Genomic DNA, 18,420 nt, shown 5'->3' with positions numbered 1-18,420 from the left:
GAAGAACATAATCTATCTAAATGCATTAATTGACCTCACATGGCATTATACAATATTTTTACTCACAAAGCAAATATATTGAATTCAATTGAATTCGGAAATTGTTTCATTCAATCAAAAATTAAATCAATACAAACAAATGATTGCTAAGCTAAGATAGTCCCACTTCAACCTTGCGGTTATATCAAAGATATGACCTTCCCATTTTTTTTATATATATAATTTCTAATTCATAATTCTCCTTCGTTGGATACAAATCACAAATCTGTCAAGGCAGGAGGAGAAGAAGTTTGGATTGAGTTGTCTCCAAGGGCCCCTTCTCAGGGTCTGAAACGAATGAACTGCAAACGTTTAAGATCTCCATAATTCAACAAGAAGAAGAAGAAATCCATTTTGTTGTGATTGCGAAGTGACATGAGAACGGTCTCACTAGCTCGCCAAGCACTATGATCTTTTCTTCCAATACCTTTTCTTTTACGTCACTGGACTGGACGGAACCGCATTTTTTTTTATAAAAACAGCAATTCTATTATAAAGTGCTCACGAATGCTATCGACCGATGAATCTAAGTATCGGGGTTGGAGAGGGGGTATTATTTGCGCTGGGTATTTCCGAGGAGGAATCGATTCCTCCTCATTCTCCGGCTAAAGGAACTGGTATGATAATCACTTTATTTGAGAGATAAAATGTCTAAGAGCCATATGTCTGTTACTTATTGTTTGCAGTACTCCTACGTCCACTTTGCGGTTATATCAAATATCTAAACCACTTCTAGTTTTATCCATAGTAGTTTTGATTAGTGAACAGGTTCACTAGACATTGTAGGGTATTAATTAGCTAGATTTATCAAATGATATTGGCAGTGTTAGTTAGCAGGACAACCTAATAGGAACACCCATGACGAGGGAGAACAGAGAAAAAGGAAGAAGATCTTTTGAGTGAGAACAGATAAGAGAAAGGACGTGTTATTGAAAGGGGAATATAAAATATTATTTGAAAGTGAGCTACGAAGGTTTTTCTAAGAGAATTTCCGAAACGGCATTGATACGGGAATCTACAGACATTAAAATTAGTTAAGAAAAAGTGTGGACTTATACATTGTTTAGTAAAGTATAGGATTGGTATAGTTCCTGTGATGGCTGAGAGTACACATACGACCGAAAAGAGTTAAATCTTTGCTCGTCGTGTTTGGGTAAAATATATTTGTTCCAAATTTTATCTGCCAAAAAGTGTCAAGTATTTTGCGTTGGCCTCACAGAGTACCTTTTCCCTAGAACATCGACTAATTTATTATTTCGCCTAAAGTTATGCACGGAAAATCAAAAAAATATGTTTTCGATGTAACTTGCTAACACATTCGCAAAAATCTTCCGAGATTTCAATTAAGTACTCAAAAATAAATAACAATATTATTGGGATGTTTTGCATTATCATTGATTGAAATTCAAGAGAATTAATGCATTTCGTTGGATGCAAGAAATTGACCAACGCGAAATACTCCTGTTGATGGCGATGGTTGAACTATTTATTTAAATAATTTTGCATTCGTTACACAAACAAAATTACAAGTACTTTCACTTAAATATTCATGCTTCATTTCATTATCTTATTCTCCTATCAATCATTTCTTAACAAAACAAAACTGTAATAAAACAAAAACAACGTTTACCAGCTTTACAGCTGAACGAGAGGGAACTTTTCTTCGGTACTTGAAGTATTTGAATGACGAATTTTACACTTAGCTGAAGATTGTGTGGTCTTCAAATATGTTGTTATTTTGGAATGGCCATTTAGTACATCGTTTTTGGCAAAGACGATACATCATTGCATTGCACCCTGGTGTCTTGCAAAGCCGTTTGTTGATTTATCAATATAATACATTCCTGAAACAAAGTTGTCGATGATTATACTCAAACACAAATTACCAGATAATTATTTAGTTCCTACTTACTAATATTTAACTGTTTGTATCGCGGCATTTGCACGATGATGATATCTAGGATGAACGATTTAGTCCTTGTCTCCCATCTTGACCTTGGAAGTCATGTAAATGCCCACAATCAATCCGAATAAACCGATAGCTGAGCCGAAGATTTCCACGATAAGAATCTTCACAAACAGAGCCGAGTTGGCAGCATCAGCAAGAGCAGCACCGGATCCAACGATACCAACAGCAATGCCACAGAACAGATTGACCATACCTACAGCGAGACCAGCTCCAAACATTAGATAACCGGAAAACCAATTGTTGTTACGGATGTTGTCATTCGCAACCACCGTTGACCAGGAGAAACTTTCCAACATTCCAGAGAGAACGATAGCCGTGATCAGGCCATAAATAGCCACAGCTTCGCAGAAAATAACCGAGATCAAATTTTTGGTCTTAATTCTGGGAGCCTTTACACCACCACCAACGATACTGACTCCTGTCGTGTGGATACCCATCGCAGCTCCAACTACGGACAGGGAAACGGCAAATCCAATACCGAGAGTTGCCCACATGTACGGAGATGTTTCCTCCAGGAACCACCCAACACTGACGCGTTCACCCTTGCCCGTGAGAACATGGTACAGGATCAATACTGTTGACACGGAGACCAGTGAAACCGCGAAGGTATAACCGAGTGTGTACCGCATTTTCTCGAGTAGTTCCTGCAAACGATTGTGTCGTTCATATGCTGATATGATTATTATTGCTTTAAACACTATTTTACAACCATAACTTACCTTTTGAAGGAGTTTTATGGAATTTTCCTGATAGCTACACACAGTCAGTCACTTGATCTCCTGATGTCATATGACCCATCGAGAAACGAAGAAAATGAGAGTGACGTTTGAAACAAGGTCAAAGAAGGTATTCACAATGCTTAGATGTTTATGTGTAGGTGAGCAAGATTGGAAAATAAAAAAAATGTGTGGGTTATATCTATAATATAACCGCAAGGTTGACATGGGACTATCGTACTCTTAGTAAGCATTTGTATTGTATTCATTAAATTATCGATTGAATGAAACTATTTTCTAATTTAATTGAATTGCTTTTTTGCATTTTTGCTTTGTAAGTAAAAAGTTTGAACAGTTGCCATGTGAGATCAATTCATGTATTGCAATAGATTATGTTCTTCGTTACTGATAAACGATTCTTCGATTCGTGGATTAGTAAATCTGATGAACTTCCTTTTACGTTTGATATGATGCCTAGAACTACCAAAATATGTGAACGGAAGGATTGTCAAACAATTATTGTATTTTACTATTCTCGAACCGCGAGATTTCATTCACCTCTAGTATCTGAAAGTACGATTTTCCCAGGCTTCTCAGTTTAAAAGTACGTTTTAGGGAGACATATTCCGGTCTCCACAAAAACGAGTGAGTACAAAAGTACTCGCAGCTTGCATATATTTGCAATATGGATTCCCCCAGGCATCTTTGTTTTGAAACACGTTTTTGTGTGAACAAAAATACCCCCTACTTGCATGTATTTGCAAAGGGGATTCTCCCAAGTACATTGATTTTGTACCTACTTGTATATTTGCAAAGCGGATTCCCACAGGTACATTGATTTTGAAGTCTGTGTTGGGAAACTGGGCCAATCAACTAAAATAAAAAAAAATAAATCGGGCCAATCAGAACGAGGCAGTTAGGGCGTTTAGATAACGGTTAATATTTTACAGTTATTCAATTGTTTATCTAATTGAAAATAACATATTGTTAAATGCGTTAGATGCGTAGAAATATTCCCTATCAATTGATGCAAATATCTTTTCGATCCAGTGAGAAATGTTCGAGTTATAAGCATTCGAAATCTTTCATTTTTTCCTGCATGTTCTGCGTTTAGGTTTTCATTTTACCCCCCATATATTCCGGTTAGACGTAGTCCCACGTCAAAATGAAATATTATTTGTTTTATTTCAATTGAATAATGTGATTGCGGAAATATGGACTACTCTACAAACATTTAACATTTGCATAAACATGCAAAAGTGGAGGCTAGATACATACATAATACGACTATTACGTAAAATTACTGTACGAATCATACGAATATACGATTTTAATATTACAGACATAGGGAAAAAAGCAAGCGGAGAAGGATATTCACGTAAAATATATAGACTCACGTATCGCCATTTGTATATATGAGAATTTATGTTTGTGGAAATAGGAATTAATCAATTACTTCCAGTGGGAGGGGGATATAAATATTTGAATAAGAGGTTGTTTGAATTATCAAACAGCAACTATCTGATGCTCCCGTGGCCGAGTGGCTAGCGTCCCACATTGTCATGCCGGGGGGTTCCGGTTTGATTCCCGTTCTGACCGGGAGATTTTTCGCTCAAGAAATTTCTTCCGACTTGCACTGTGGTCACGCGTATTCTAGAGTTTGCCACTCCAGAATACACTCAAGGCGTGTTGTCAGGCATAGGAATCTCAACTAGGTACTACTAATGAAGGGACGCAAGTAATACCTACGTTGAGAAGGTAAAAGTTCCACTGGAAACGTTAGTGCCACCCAAGAAGCTATCTCGTACGGCTATCTGAAATATGACTCTAGAGCAGTTAAAACTAATACATACAGGGTCTTTGAGATTAAACGCTCACGCAACAAATTTTAATAACTTCTACAAAAGTGAATCGTTGCTCGAGTAATACGATTTCACTAAAAATACACGTTTTTGTAAGGCAAGGCGCAAATTGAGAAGCGTATAGCGCTCGTAAACGTACACGAGACCACCAACACGACTCATACGTGCCACAAACGTAGCGTGGTGGAGCGCATATTCAGTCGCAGTTTGGTGTAAATAACGTGCCACTCGCATACAATGTCTGATTCACACAATTTTGCGCGATATATTTATTTACTAACACAATCACCCGACCGGTACGACCAGCACGAGAAACTGTGGTTCAACTACAGCGTCACGCGAGTCGACACTCACGAGCGCTCCACAATCTCGTGTCATCTGGCCAGTTTGCGCCGTTCTATCTGTTTTCATTAGCCACAAAAACAGGCGCTATATCGCGGCAAGTTACTCGCGCTATACGCGTCTCAACTTGCGCCTGGCCTAAATGTACAATCTTGACACTAAAAACCATCCGATCAGACTGAACGAGTAGCCGAATATTATCGTCCCGAAGTGGGGAATGCAGTGTTACCATGCGGGAAAGCTCTTTCGTTCACGAATGCGTTCAAATGCAAACCGCCATGACCTGATATAGTAAACGTGATGCGAACGCGATTTCAATGCGGCGAAACTGTGTGTGGAGTGTCTTGCTACGAGTGAATGCAGGTTGCCAGACGATTTTCATAAATATCTTCATAATCGAACTCATAGAACGAAATTGAAGATTCTAATTTACATAATGTATATAATGATATCGTTACGTTAAGGGCTTTCCATTTACCCTGTTCACAGATAAAAACGATCTCACAATTCAACTGTTTACAAAATGAAGACATCTTTTCATATCTGGCATCCTTCTGCTAGGTTGTTTACATGTAGAATGGAGTGGAATGAAACATCAAAAACGCGCGATCTAAAGCGATCAGTATGTCATAGCATGCGATGAACTCCAATTAATCGCTTTGCTTCGCATCGCACCGCACCGTGTTTACTATGTCCTCTACCTAAGGCGTTCAAATTATTCAAATTTTGATGTTTTCTAACGATTTTCCTCAAAGAGAAATTATGATCATGGTTTGTCCACGTCTTATCATGGTAGCGCGTGAAGCGGTTGCCATAGAAATCATGTGAACAAGCCAACATCAGAGAATTGGACAAATCATGATCAGAACTGAGGTCATCGAAATGCATTAATTGCATTATTTAGATATGTAAATCTGATAAAAATGGTGTTCAAGCATGATGTTTACAATATCTTTAAGGCACACCGGAGCAATAAGCAACTAGCAACTGTTAACATGCAATAAGCAATATTATCGCCAATGGATTTTTCCATTTAATTTTTGTTGATCTTGCACATCGACGCAATACGATATCGCTGTCGCCTTTACAGAGCTACACATGTCGCTAGCAACACGGCGTGTCGGTTGAAGAGCAACTTATCGCCCATATTTTGACAAGTTTCGTACATTAAGCCGATTGTTTGCATAATGTCAGGGGTTTTTATTGCTCTGGTATGCGAAGAACAACAAAATATGTTGCCTGTTGTATATTGCGTATTGCAGTTTGCTAGTTGCTTATTGCTGCGGTGTGCGAGCCGCCTAAGTGTTATAATCCAGAAAAAGTTTGAATACGTACCAAATAATCATCTCGTGATTGATTAAAAGTTGGCTCAAATGAAGGGCGCATTGACACCAATAGAAGGTGGAATTTATAATCCTTCAAAACATGTGAGTCCGTAAAAATATCTTATAAAACTACTGTAAATCATGAAACAAACGATTTTATTTATATGTTTTGAAACATTAAAATGCCTTATTTGACCCAGGTGCGCTGAACTAGAGCATTTAAATTTAAAGCTGCTTTCGAGGCTGCTGATCTAGTAGAAATTATTTTGTCTCCCTAAATCACAATCAGACTTCGACACAGTACATACGTCATCGCTGATCTTGATATGTCAATGATGTTTTGTTTTTCAATAAAACACTATGAGGGGGGAGGGTGTTTAAATGATGTCAACGTGGACACATAAAATCAATTGACGAATTTACGCAAAGCTGAATCAGCTCATGCGACATCTACTTTAGAGCTCAGAACCACAAAAGTGAGGGTGTTTGTTTATTTTACGCACTGAAAAGCAATATTCGGTGGTGATTATTCATTTTATTTCAATTTAGATTCATTTCAGCCATTGAATGTCGCCAGTATATGGTAAGAAAGTTAGGGCTTAGTATATTTACGATGGTTTCAACACGCGATTTGACCAAAGTCATAGATAATCTTCGAAAATTCTAAGTTTGATAATGCATACCGGTTATTGATACTATGGATAATTGCGATGAAATCGATATCATATCAAATTGGCTGATATCATTGGTTATGTAGGCTGATATGAGAAGGATTTGCAGTATTTTTAGCGCAAAACACCCTATTCATCGTTTACTTAGTTGAAGAAAATTAAAGTTACAATACTTATAACAAGCCATTTCTCGTAATACACATAGCACATTGTAAAATGATGATTTTCTAACCTTTTCAGCGTGGAAAGAATACTTGAAACCGGGAAATTTGAAGATAAATTCTGATTTTTCTAGAAAATTTGAACGAATTTCATACCAAAAAAAACAAAACATCCTCATTTTACTCGCTGCGCCATCTGGTTGAAATCCACCGTAAATTCGTCAATATTTTGAATTAAAAACACTCACTTCTGCATTCAACAATACGTAAAATCTATTCTGCATTTCCAAGAAAATCCGTATTTATCAAACATCAGAAAGTATATCAGAAAGATTCATTTATGGCTGGCCAAAGCCACCATCAATAGCCGCCAACGTTCTCGAATCGACATGAACTAATTTATTAAAAATATCATTCAAAAATAGCTGTACCTAAAGATGAGATCTGCTTTCTGCATCATATGCCTTAAGCGTCCGAAATATGATTCAGAACGGTATCCAAACAACACTAAACATTAATTACAGTTTCGCCGGCACGGTTGATTGCCGTTATGAACCAGCATAAAAAACAAAGCTGCAAATTATGCGCCAGTGGCGGTACCAAGATCAAAGTACTCCCTGAATAAATCATATCACATTAGCCGAGCCAGCTGGCGGAAGCATATGCATAAAGGTTACTATTTTCAACAACTGCTTCAAATACCTTCGACGAAATCAAATGTAACCATACCAACGTAAGTAATAACATAAACAAATCCAAACCTTTCGTCTTGCCATTCCACATACGTCTTTACTAAATAGTGTAAATTACGAGCCACCTGTTAACTCCACCATCTTGATGTTTACCTATGTTTACTACTCCCATTTAGTGATCCCCGATTTTTGAAATTAATCGTTCATCAGCTAATCGAATAGTTTTCAGCAGTTTGTTATTCGATACGATTAATCGCCCCAAATAATCGATTAATCGATTAATCGTCACACTGAGAGAAATAAAAAGTTATACTGATATTTCTCATTTGCAAAAAAGCCATATGGAATCAAAAAAGTGTTTATTTCGCCTGAAAATCAATTATTATCTTTTACGCTCCCCTAAAGTCGTAAACGAAGCTCAATTCGCGTTGACGGCATGATTGATTTTCAGGATAAAACTGCTGCGGCCGTACGTTTTTTTCTCTCTGGGTATGGATCGATTAATCGACGTAAATTATTCGTTCGCTTCGATTATTGGTTGTGCAGTATTCGTTCGATTAATAATCGATTTCTGTATGAAATATTCGATTAATCGATTAATCGAACGATTATCGGGGATCACTACTCCCATTATCACGCGATAATTCAATAATTATTGGGCTACCCACAATCCAATCGACGAAAAAAACATCGACCTAACAACGACCGTAACGCTATTACCTATTCACGATGACGACGATTAGGTATCGACATCTGGATACGGCATTAGTTTGTATGAGGCAAACTATTCTCTATCATATTAGTCGGCCCGAATCAGTTTATATTTGCTAAAATTTGTATGAAATTTTTTTCTTGGCATAATTTTTTCTACTTAAAGTACGTAACCCTAATTTGAATTATTTTCTATAGACGTTCAGATATTCTCAAAAAAACTTGTCATTATAATATAAAATTATCTCAAAACATATTTTTTATGACGTTTTTTCACCACTTGCAGGCAATGATGATTTTCACTTACATAGAGTACTAATTTGATTAAGGAAAAATCATGTTCATTCATAATTTTCATTTTAAAATTGTATTCATTCCTTCTGCAAATCCATACTGTCATGCCTATTCCCCAACATCGTCAACGCGGATAGTTCGTTAGTCGAAAATACTGAATAATTAAACAAACCAAATGGCATCACTGGTGGTTCTTTTTTCCACTCCGCTAAACTGTCATCTCAAACAAAAACAAATGGATCATACAACTGGTGAGTATGAAATATATTTCGGCTTTTTAATTATTAATTATTTTATCTTGTCTTATCAGCTATGAATACATTCGACTCGTTTGCTTCCATCAATCGGTAAGTGAGAAAGATGATTTCTCCCATCACCACAGTGCGGATTTCCACTTCTATCACAGCAGCCAACAACATCCGTTTTCCTGCAGCAGTAACCTCCAACCCCTGTTGGCAATGCCGGGGGACAGCATCAACAGCAGCAACAGCAGAATTTGACCATGGTATGGTATCGCGAAGAACTTTCCCCATTAGAGGTTCCGTGCTTCGCGCACATTCAAAAATCCTCTTCAGATACGAAAACTCAACGACAAGGAGATATTTATCAACTTGCTCAGCTGAATTACCACCCCGGAGGAACCCGAATGCCGTAGTATAGTAGAATGAAAATAGGCGAGGTTAGCGAACGTAATCGCATGATATTTTAATGTTCGCATTTTTATCCGGATCATACAACTGGTGAGTAGGGAATTCATTTCTGCTTTTCCCGTACTAATCATTTTATTTTGTTTCAGCTATGAATACATCCGACTCAATCAATCGGCGAATGAGAAAGATGATTTCCCTCATCACCACTTTGCATATTTCCACTTCTGTCACACCAGCCAACAGCATCAGATTTCCCGCAGCAGTATACTTTAAGTCCAGGGTGCTATTCCGGGGAACAGCAACAGCAGCAGGACCTGGCCATCGATAGTATTTCGAGCAATTTTCCCCATCGGAGATCTCGTGCTTCACGCACATTGAAGAATCCTCCTCAGCCACATATCTGTGTCATCAAGGGCAAGGAGGTATTCATCAATGTACTCAGTCGGATTTGAATCGTCAATCCAGACAACCCGGATGCACCGATTCCATTATATACCTTATTTTTATTATACATGGATCTTTATTATTATTTTTCAATAAAATGATTAAAATCGATCAATGTATTTCGTTTTCATTTTCAATAACAAACCAATACAAACATGCAGCAAGCAGTGCTGGAAGCAGCGCTGCAAGCAGGTCGACGCCTTGCACATGTTGGCGAAAAAGTGGCGTCAAGTTGTTCGATGAATGCATATGAAAGGTCGATAACTCGATTGCAAGGTGGCAGCATTTGAGGTCGATTGTTGACATTTCATCGACCCGATCTTGGCAGGCAAAACGGAATGTGGGTATATTTTGTTCAGAGGCGAATGAACTGCAAAGTTTAAAGCCTCTTAACAACAAAGAACTATATTTTGTATAAAAATAAGTGCTGCGCTATTAATTATAGAATCTCAAGAACGTAACTATGATTAAAGTTCAAAACTATAAATATAACAAAAAAATGGAGATTCCATTCATGGCTTTATCAGTACCTTTTTAAAGTGAATTATTTGTATAGTTACAGTAATTTTGTCTCACGTTATTGAAAACGGTGAACTTGAGTTTGTGACCCTTCTGATGGCTGGTATAAATAACATCCATGACCACATTACCAATCTCACTCTATTCGATATCGCTTGGGAGGATGTTCTTTACGTGAGATTATTTCCATTGTTCCCTTTGAAGGACTTATTTAATCTACGCTGTTGCTCCCGGTTGAGCAAAGTTTTTGTGGACAGTGGCTTCCGAAAACTCAAAGAAATCAATCTATCAGGAATCAACAACCCTGGCGTTCAGAGATCTTTCCATGTTTTGTCCCGCAACTGCGGCAATGCACGTTTGGTCAACCTAGCAAAATGCGACTGGCTGAACGATTCCCTTCTTTGCGAATTCATCGAATTCAACACGAAAATTGAAAAGCTAAACTTGAGTGGTTGTTTCAACATTACGGCGGCATCAATCGAATCAGTCATAATCGAGTGCAAGGAGTTGCAAGTATTAAAGTTAGCACACTGCAGTAGACTTACGAGTGGTGCCTTGGAGGCACCTACGACGCACGACTCCAAAATTCGAGAGCTGGATCTTTCCTACTGCTGCGCGTTGAGCGAGCGTTGTATTACAATTTTACTGGTAAACTGTAATTATTTGAGCACTCTTTCGGTGGCCTACGTTCCATGCGTTACGGACAACTTGCTTTACACGATAGCGAAGAACTTGAAAAGCATCAAGCATTTGAACATCATTGGATGTCAACAGACATCAGATCGAGGCGTTGGGTAAGTCGAAAAATGAGTGGTGAGATTAATTTTACATTGTCAATTTTTGGTTTACTCTGCAGCGCGCTGTCACTTTACTGCAATGGATTACAATCACTGATGGTTCGAGATTGTTCTAACATTACGGAGAGAAGCTTATCCCTGCTTCGAGGACGAGTTTTTATTGATCGTCCACGTATCTTTCCACAACAGCCGATGATCGCTCCAAGACTTTGTCTGCAAGTTTGAATGGCTAATGTAGTAAAGATTAACCAGGATAAGAACAAAACAGAAATGTTTTTACACGATAACTTCATGTATTATTCATTATTATTATAGCATGTATATAAAGTTATAAACGTATCTAATTTGCGCGAACGGATTTCCTGGGTTTGGATCCATTCTTTCCGGGGCCTTTCTTTTGCGCCTTAGAATAAAAGCGTCTCTTTTTAACCGTCTGTTCCAGCTTGGCTTTCTTCGCCTTTCGTTCTTCAATTTCCGCATCCAATTTACGCTTCTTTTGCTTCTTTTTGTCGGATTGCTTCGTCTTAACTCTCTCTATGTGAACTTCCCTCCCCTTCAACTTTTCATTATTAAACTTCAATGCTTTTTCGAGAGATTTTTCATTCGCAAAAGTAACGAAGGCGAAACCTTTTTTGGGAATTATTCGCACTGCCTTTACTTCTCCAGCCCGACCGAAGAACTCTTCGAGGTCTTGCTTTACAAGATCGTACTTAATGTGACCGACAAAGATTGTCGTTTTCATCGCTTCCTCCTCCTCCGAGTCTTCAGCTGGTTCGGACTCTTGGCTGGTGGCAGGATTTTCAATTTCCTCGTCTCCACTTTCGTCATTTTTCGCCGGAATCGTTTCTTCCTCAGATTGCTCCTCGCTGTCGTCCTCTTCGATTTTTTGTGGTTGCTGTTCTAGATTCTTCGAAGCTGGCTTTTTCGTTTGGTTTCCTTTTTTCTTATTTCTGACTGCCATTTTTGTTAGTTTTGAGATGGGCGTTATCTGAAATGTTAGAATTTGAAAGTTAAGTAATTGTACGAAAAGACTGTACGAAACGCGCAACATAATTATCAAGGTTGATAATTTCGAAATCAGAATTTTGGGAAATAGTTCAAACAAACTATAATCCTTCACGTTTCTTCAGCATAACTACAAATAGAAATTTTAACTTAACTTTACCACTTGCCTTCTATGGTTTAGTTTGTGCAATAACCAGATTGCTACAAATTTGAACTAGCTTACACGTGCTCTCGACGAATCCGCGTTTATTCAAGGAACTCAAATAAATCTTGTATCAGAATTGGAAAAACTCCACATGCGGTTTATTTTGGTTTTTGTTGGCCCATGTGAAACATTTCTTGAGATGAAGGTTATCATTTGTATTTACTACAATAGTATAGGTGACAGCGTATTGAAAAATGTTGCCGACGATTATAGCAACATGAAAACAATTATAGCACGGATACTCTCTTTTTGTGCCAAATACAAAAACAAAAATGATTCTGTTCCAGGAAGTTTCTTTTTCAAATTTAAACTTCTCCGGCTCATGGTTTTGTGTTCGCATACATTTTTTTCATTTTACTAAAATAATTAGCTTACCCGGCGAACTAGGTCCTGCCCAAAATTGATTTTTTGATATGAATGAAAGCATTCAGTATTCACGTTTTCTCACTAAGAGCATCCCCATTGGTGGGTTGCTAAAAGCGCAGGTTATTTTAATCGTTGCTATTTTGGATAACAACGTATTTTCGCACCAGTCGTTGTTATCATGGTTGCCATTTTACTATTTTCTTTTCGCACCAGTGGTTATCAAACGAGAACATTTGTTTTTGCGTTATTATTGTTTGCTCCGAGGTTTGAAAAATTCACGCGTCGTAGAAAGAAATGCGAAAATCACTATTTTATAAAACAAATTAATCACATATAACGCAGAACGAAGAGAATAAAAACAAAATTTTGACTTTTGCTTCAAATAGCAACCTTGCAAAGAAGTAACTACTGGGTTGCTTAAATGATGAACCGTCTGCTACTTTGGGGGGTTTGTTATTTTATATCCTAAGGTGAGGCTGTTTCGTCACTAATTTGTTTAGGGGAGCGGTACTTAAAAACAGTACGGAAGAAAGCAGAAGGCGAATTATTTGCTTGGAGCGTGAAAAAGAAAAACTGATCACGACCGACTTGGGCACAAGCGTATTGTGTTTTGTTTACAAGCAAAACACAGTAGATTTCCAAGATGACTGAAGAGTGGTTTTAGCAAGTTGGCCCACCTTAGGATATACTTCTAGGCTCCTTGATTTTACTCACCCGAATGGCTACTCCTGGAGTGGCTGCCAAATTATGGTGAAGGGGTGCCTAATTGTGTTTAGCAACCGAATTTAGCAACGGGTGGGGATGCTCTAAGAGAACGTTCGTGGGTTCAATCGCAGAACTCTTCATTGATTGATTACCCTTTGACCCATTACAATATTCTTTTCCTAAAAATAAACTATTTTCAAACCCAATTCTCTTTCAAGATTCTTCAGTCACTTGCAAATAACATGTTTCTCCGTTACGTTACATGCCAAATTTGGGTTTATTGGCTTGATTAATTCTCGAGTAATGCAGAAATTTGTGTTTCATTTGCATGGCAGAACCAACCTCCTCCCCTTCCCCTTAAGAGAGGGGGGAGGAGTATCTAACCACCATTGTAAATACGCAAACTCGGTTGATGCGAAGGAATCAACTTTGCGAATCTGGATTGGCACTTTACAGGGTTGAAGTAAGAAAAAGTGTCGAGTGAATTACACGAACGGAAGCTATCCAGTGTTATTCCTTTCAATAAATTGAACTGACTGCCTTCGCACTAATTCCGTACGGAACGAGCAACGAGCGGGAGCTGAATCAATCTATTAAATATCAACTAAGCGGGAGGATCAACGAGTACAAGATCTTCACGAACTCCAAACACAAATTATACAACTATTGCTGCGGACGTCGGAAAACTTGAATCTGGAGAACTCTCGTCAGTCGATTCAATAGGAAGTTTCGGATTCAATCGTACGACACGATTCCAAAGACTATTTACTTTATTCAGAGAACCTTGGGTTTTTATACAATTTTTATCCTATCCTAATTCTAGCCTAAATTCAAATCTATTGTGTGAAAGAAAGAGAAAACTATAAACGCTCCTCCTCCTCCTGCAAATAAGTCCTTTATCTATCGCTTATCTGTGATTCACCCCATGCAACCTGGTTAGAGCTTATCTTTGAGTCATAACTGCATTCTAAGGGCAACAAACTTAGCACGATAAGAAATGTGTGCGAACTATTTGGTCCCTTTCCTTTCCGTTATTCTATTGCATTGGGTTTTATTACACCCGCTACCGATAGGTATGATTGTTATTTTAGAATCGTACACACGGTTCGCTCTTATCGAATCATGTTTTCCTTCTGTCCTTCTTTCGATCGTTTACGATATTGAAATTGAATTGCCTAATTCTGTGTCCGCCAGAGCGCACAGCTAAAAACTCATCAGAGTGTACTCTCCGATGAAGTTATTTGCTACACTATAGATAGTTTGTGCGCTCTCTTTTGACGAAGAAAAAAATTATAGGAGGTTGTGTCCAAGATACGACCGCATTGTTGACGTAGAACTACGCTGTTATTCTATATAAGTCGCTTATTCATACCTTCGGATATTATTCTATAATGCTGTGAAATTTTAGAAACAACTGCTTAGTAGAATAATCTCTGAAATGGTTTTTTCATTGTAGAATTTGTTGACGGTAATTAATTGATGATTCATTCTTGCCCTCGCAAAACAACACACTAGCTGATCGTAAGTCGCAATTTATTTCATGTCAATGCAATGAAAATTTACCTCGAACGCTTTTCTTTTTTTTTTGCCTTTTTCGCAATTGACATAGACTCGGCTAGACTCGATTATATACATGTTGCACCAGCACCCTTATTCCACATCTCATAACTACATCAATATATCTTTGGCATCGCATGGAAACAATAACAATGCCAACACTTGCAAGTATCAAATATCATGCTACATGTTATTTAGTATTGCCTTAAAGGAATCGCACCGCTAGGCATCATTCGTACAACGCAAACCAAGCGCCAAACAAGCGTTCGCCATAGCATGCATACAGAGCTATATATTGGTGGCTTGAAACTACTAGGAATATAAAACACTTCTCATCATTTTGCACTATTCTCAAAAGAAACGCTTCTGTTAATATTACTGGCCTCGAAAAAAGTTGTATTTCTTTCTCATGCTCGAGAGAAGCGCACCCTTAGTGGAGGAAGTTTTGCTACTGGCAAGCGAAACCACATAGAAAATTCCAGAACGACATTTACTTTCTCGATGACTAAACAAGCGAAATATACTCTTTTTGTTAATAACAACCTCGAAAACAGCAGCAATGATTCATAGCGCTAATGCAATCCTAGCTGAAGGCAGTTTTGCAACTGACACTCGAACCCAAATAACTTAATACATTCCAGTAAGACATTCAAGATGCTTGGTATTCCCCAAATATTTTTTTGACGCACAAGCTTATGATGACGGAAAACAAACAATGTTAACTGCTTGGAAAAGACTGAATTATGCCACTAAGCTTGTACTCTGCTGTAACACCCATCGATGCGAATTCGCTGATGAGTTTGTCAAGAGCGACCGCCTTCACCACAAGCGGGGGAGCTTGATTTTGGTTGCTGCCTGGGTAACGGCGTTTACATTTTCGACCGACGCGCCGAAATCGCCTACATCGCTGTTGTTCGATGCGGTGTCAGACTCGCGAAGGCTCGGTTCAGTTCGAGCGCTTTTCACTGCACCAACATCGCGTGCATCATTGGATGACGCTTATATTATTGCCCCTGGCAATGCGTTCGTTTTTGCAGGGCTCGAGCCTGCCTCCCTCTTCTTCTTGCTCATCATACCCTACGCGAAGCGTCCAATTTATGACGCGGAAAGAAGAACACACGATACGAATAACGCGAAAAACGAACAGAAAAACCAAACGACGATATCCAAGTTGGATTACCACCGGTGGGGTCCAATCTTAGATCGAAGTGCAGCGAAAGCAAAGTGAACTGGATTGCTCAACAGTCCGATGCCGAATGAAAGTTTGCCTCAGCGAGATCCACTGTTTATACTCTAGGCAAGTATTCCCCTTCATTCTTCTACTTTTCCTTTGTTCATGGGGACTTTGAATCCTACGATTTCCCCTCCGTTGGTCGTCGATAAGTTGCTCGTTATTGACTTGTCTGTTCGGGAAAGCACACAAATGGACAGAACAAATGTATGGGAAAATGGAAACGCCTCAAGTTTTCATGAATTTTAACCATTTACAAACCAGGGGATTCTAATGTATAGCATATTGAACAAATCTTACGGAATTTCCGATTCGTTTAGTATGTGAATCGCCAAAATCCGTTCGCGGCAAAAATAGTTATTAACGTTAACTTTATTTCATAAAAACGTGACCTGTTTTCTGATTTGGCACCCTTAATGAAAGACGTAGTTCTACGTCAAAAATTGATCTTCCTGCGCTCGCACATATCTAGAACTATGGTGATTATTGGCGATCTAACGTACAAATCTACACCTAGGCGGCGCTGCGGTGAAAATGATGATGGTTTTAAATTTTGCCATGTGAGTTTATGGAAGGTTTTGTAGTTCTTTCCATAAATTACAATGTTATAATCATAAAAGATTATTTTATTGCGATGAGTTCGGAAGAAATTTAATTCTGCGCAATTTTATATATAACATGTTATTTTCTTACCTCTTTCAGTAGTGAAAACTGTATGAATGTTGATAAAGGTTGAATCAAAAGAGGAAATTCGAGAGCACAATCAAAAACAAGTTGAAAATGCATGTTTCCTGCATGTGAGAACTACCTTGAAAAGTCCGGAAGTAAAATATACGTGATTTGGTTTTTGAGTTTTAGGTTACATTAGCATACTTTTCTTAGTTCAAAAACAAAATCCAGATGTCTCACCGATTGTTTACGTTTTGCGTTAGATCACCAATAGACTAAACAGGACCGCTCTCATTGAGGATGACGGAGCAGGTGGGTGAATTTAAGTTTCTCTTCGCTACACAGAGGATATGGACATCACTGCAGGCAGTCTCGAACGGCGGCTTCAGCTCGCAACACATCGCACACCATCACAAAAGAAAAAAAAAACACGTTAATCCCTGAAGACGATCTTCACAGAAATCGCAACTCTCGAAATGGTTGTTGTGGTGCTGCTTTGCTTGCACTTTTTTAGGCTCGTCTTTAATTTGGCGGAAGCTTTGGTTTTTACGTAATATTTCGTCACCAGTTATAATCCTCTGGAACAAGTGGTTGTCGTGCATAGAGTCCAATAGCTCCATGACATATTATTGATAAAAATTGTTATAATCCTCTGGAACAAATGGTTGTCGTGCATAGAGTCCAATAGCTCCATGACATATTATTGATAAAAATTGAATGACATGAGCAACTGATCAAGTCCAAGTCCTTAGCAACTTCTTAGCAACATAAAGAGATTCGACGATTTTCGTCTAATGTTGACGTGCTCGGGGCACCTGCTACGCTCTTCATCGTTCACATTTTTTCGGCCCTTTGAGAACATTTAGTATTTTTTAGTTTTTTTCTTCCTGTATTATAGTGACTTTCAACACTTTTGGCTGGTTCGTAACTTCCTATTTCCATTTTTGGAAATATGTCGGGAGTGGGAATTGAACTCGAGACCATTAGTGTGAGAGGTATACCGATTAACATTGACCCGGTCCAAGGACCAAAGATTCGGTGACATACTTTCATAAATTTTATTATTTCTGTTTATTAAATATTTTAAAAACTACAGCTACAGAACTAGTAGAAAATTTGTCAACATTTAGAATTTTGCTGAAAAATTACTGGAAAATTAGGGAATATCAGGGTTTTTTTCGTATTTTCGCGACAACCTGAATGTACAGTAATTCACTTTTAATGCGACATGCCGAGGAACCACTCAGTGTCGCATTGAAGGCTATTTTGACCTGTAATTGGACATTGGTGATGAGAGTGGTACAGTGTCGACCTTCAATGTGGGACCATAATTTGGTCTGTCCAATTAGACAAATGCCGCATTAAATGTAACTTACTGTATATTATGGCAGATTAATCTTCAGTTTTTCAGTCAGTGGTACAACCTTTTTTTGATACCTTGTCCGTTGAGTAAGATTTTCAGAAATACTGTTTGACAGTTCTCATGAAAA

The 18,420-nt window shown here is 38.2% G+C and overlaps 3 protein-coding genes and 1 long non-coding RNA gene across 6 annotated transcripts; 2 read left to right on the top strand and 2 right to left on the bottom strand.

Moving 5' to 3' along the window:
- Nucleotides 1-1,498: 1,498 nt before the first annotated feature.
- Nucleotides 1,499-2,839, bottom strand: LOC129776832 (V-type proton ATPase 21 kDa proteolipid subunit c''). Its single transcript, XM_055782714.1, has 3 exons — nt 2,728-2,839; nt 1,952-2,652; nt 1,499-1,883 (listed from the first exon to the last, which is right to left on the bottom strand). The coding sequence occupies exon 2, from the start codon at nt 2,635-2,637 to the stop codon at nt 2,011-2,013; it is 627 nt and encodes a 208-aa protein (XP_055638689.1). The 5' UTR covers nt 2,638-2,652; nt 2,728-2,839; the 3' UTR covers nt 1,499-1,883; nt 1,952-2,010.
- A 6,064-nt stretch (nt 2,840-8,903) lies between these two features.
- On the top strand, nt 8,904-9,944 carry LOC129779460 (uncharacterized). The gene is made up of 3 exons (XR_008743663.1): nt 8,904-9,033; nt 9,093-9,522; nt 9,579-9,944. It is a non-coding gene; the product is annotated as an uncharacterized LOC129779460 (long non-coding RNA).
- Nucleotides 9,945-10,230: 286 nt separating this feature from the next.
- LOC129776513 (F-box/LRR-repeat protein 15) lies at nt 10,231-11,536 on the top strand. Its single transcript, XM_055782200.1, has 2 exons — nt 10,231-11,189; nt 11,252-11,536. Exons 1-2 carry the CDS (start codon nt 10,492-10,494, stop codon nt 11,415-11,417), a joined length of 864 nt encoding a protein of 287 aa, XP_055638175.1. The 5' UTR covers nt 10,231-10,491; the 3' UTR covers nt 11,418-11,536.
- On the bottom strand, nt 11,464-12,544 carry LOC129776514 (RNA-binding protein 34-like). 3 transcript variants are annotated; one of them, XM_055782203.1, is made up of 2 exons: nt 12,353-12,544; nt 11,464-12,180 (listed from the first exon to the last, which is right to left on the bottom strand). In XM_055782203.1, the coding sequence occupies exon 2, from the start codon at nt 12,151-12,153 to the stop codon at nt 11,533-11,535; it is 621 nt and encodes a 206-aa protein (XP_055638178.1). In that variant the 5' UTR covers nt 12,154-12,180; nt 12,353-12,544; the 3' UTR covers nt 11,464-11,532. The 3 variants fall into 3 exon arrangements, with proteins under 3 accessions (XP_055638178.1, XP_055638177.1, XP_055638176.1); XM_055782202.1 differs by having other exon boundaries at nt 12,358-12,544; XM_055782201.1 differs by having other exon boundaries at nt 12,365-12,544.
- Nucleotides 12,545-18,420: the final 5,876 nt, after the last annotated feature.

This window comes from Toxorhynchites rutilus, chromosome 3, assembly GCF_029784135.1.
Source record: "Toxorhynchites rutilus septentrionalis strain SRP chromosome 3, ASM2978413v1, whole genome shotgun sequence".
Lineage (NCBI taxonomy): Eukaryota > Metazoa > Arthropoda > Insecta > Diptera > Culicidae > Toxorhynchites > Toxorhynchites rutilus.
This window is presented reverse-complemented; position numbering and strand designations above follow the sequence as displayed.

What these genes read in the sequence shown, in the direction of transcription:
- LOC129776832 (XM_055782714.1), bottom strand. Translation starts at nt 2,637, where the DNA reads ATGCGGTACACACTCGGTTATACCTTCGCGGTTTCACTGGTCTCCGTG.
- LOC129776513 (XM_055782200.1), top strand. Translation starts at nt 10,492, where the DNA reads ATGGCTGGTATAAATAACATCCATGACCACATTACCAATCTCACTCTA. An exon ending in ACATCAGATCGAGGCGTTGG is followed by an intron (nt 11,190 to 11,251) that starts GTAAGTCGAAAA and finishes TTTACTCTGCAG; the next exon opens with CGCGCTGTCACTTTACTGCA.
- LOC129776514 (XM_055782203.1), bottom strand. Translation starts at nt 12,153, where the DNA reads ATGGCAGTCAGAAATAAGAAAAAAGGAAACCAAACGAAAAAGCCAGCT.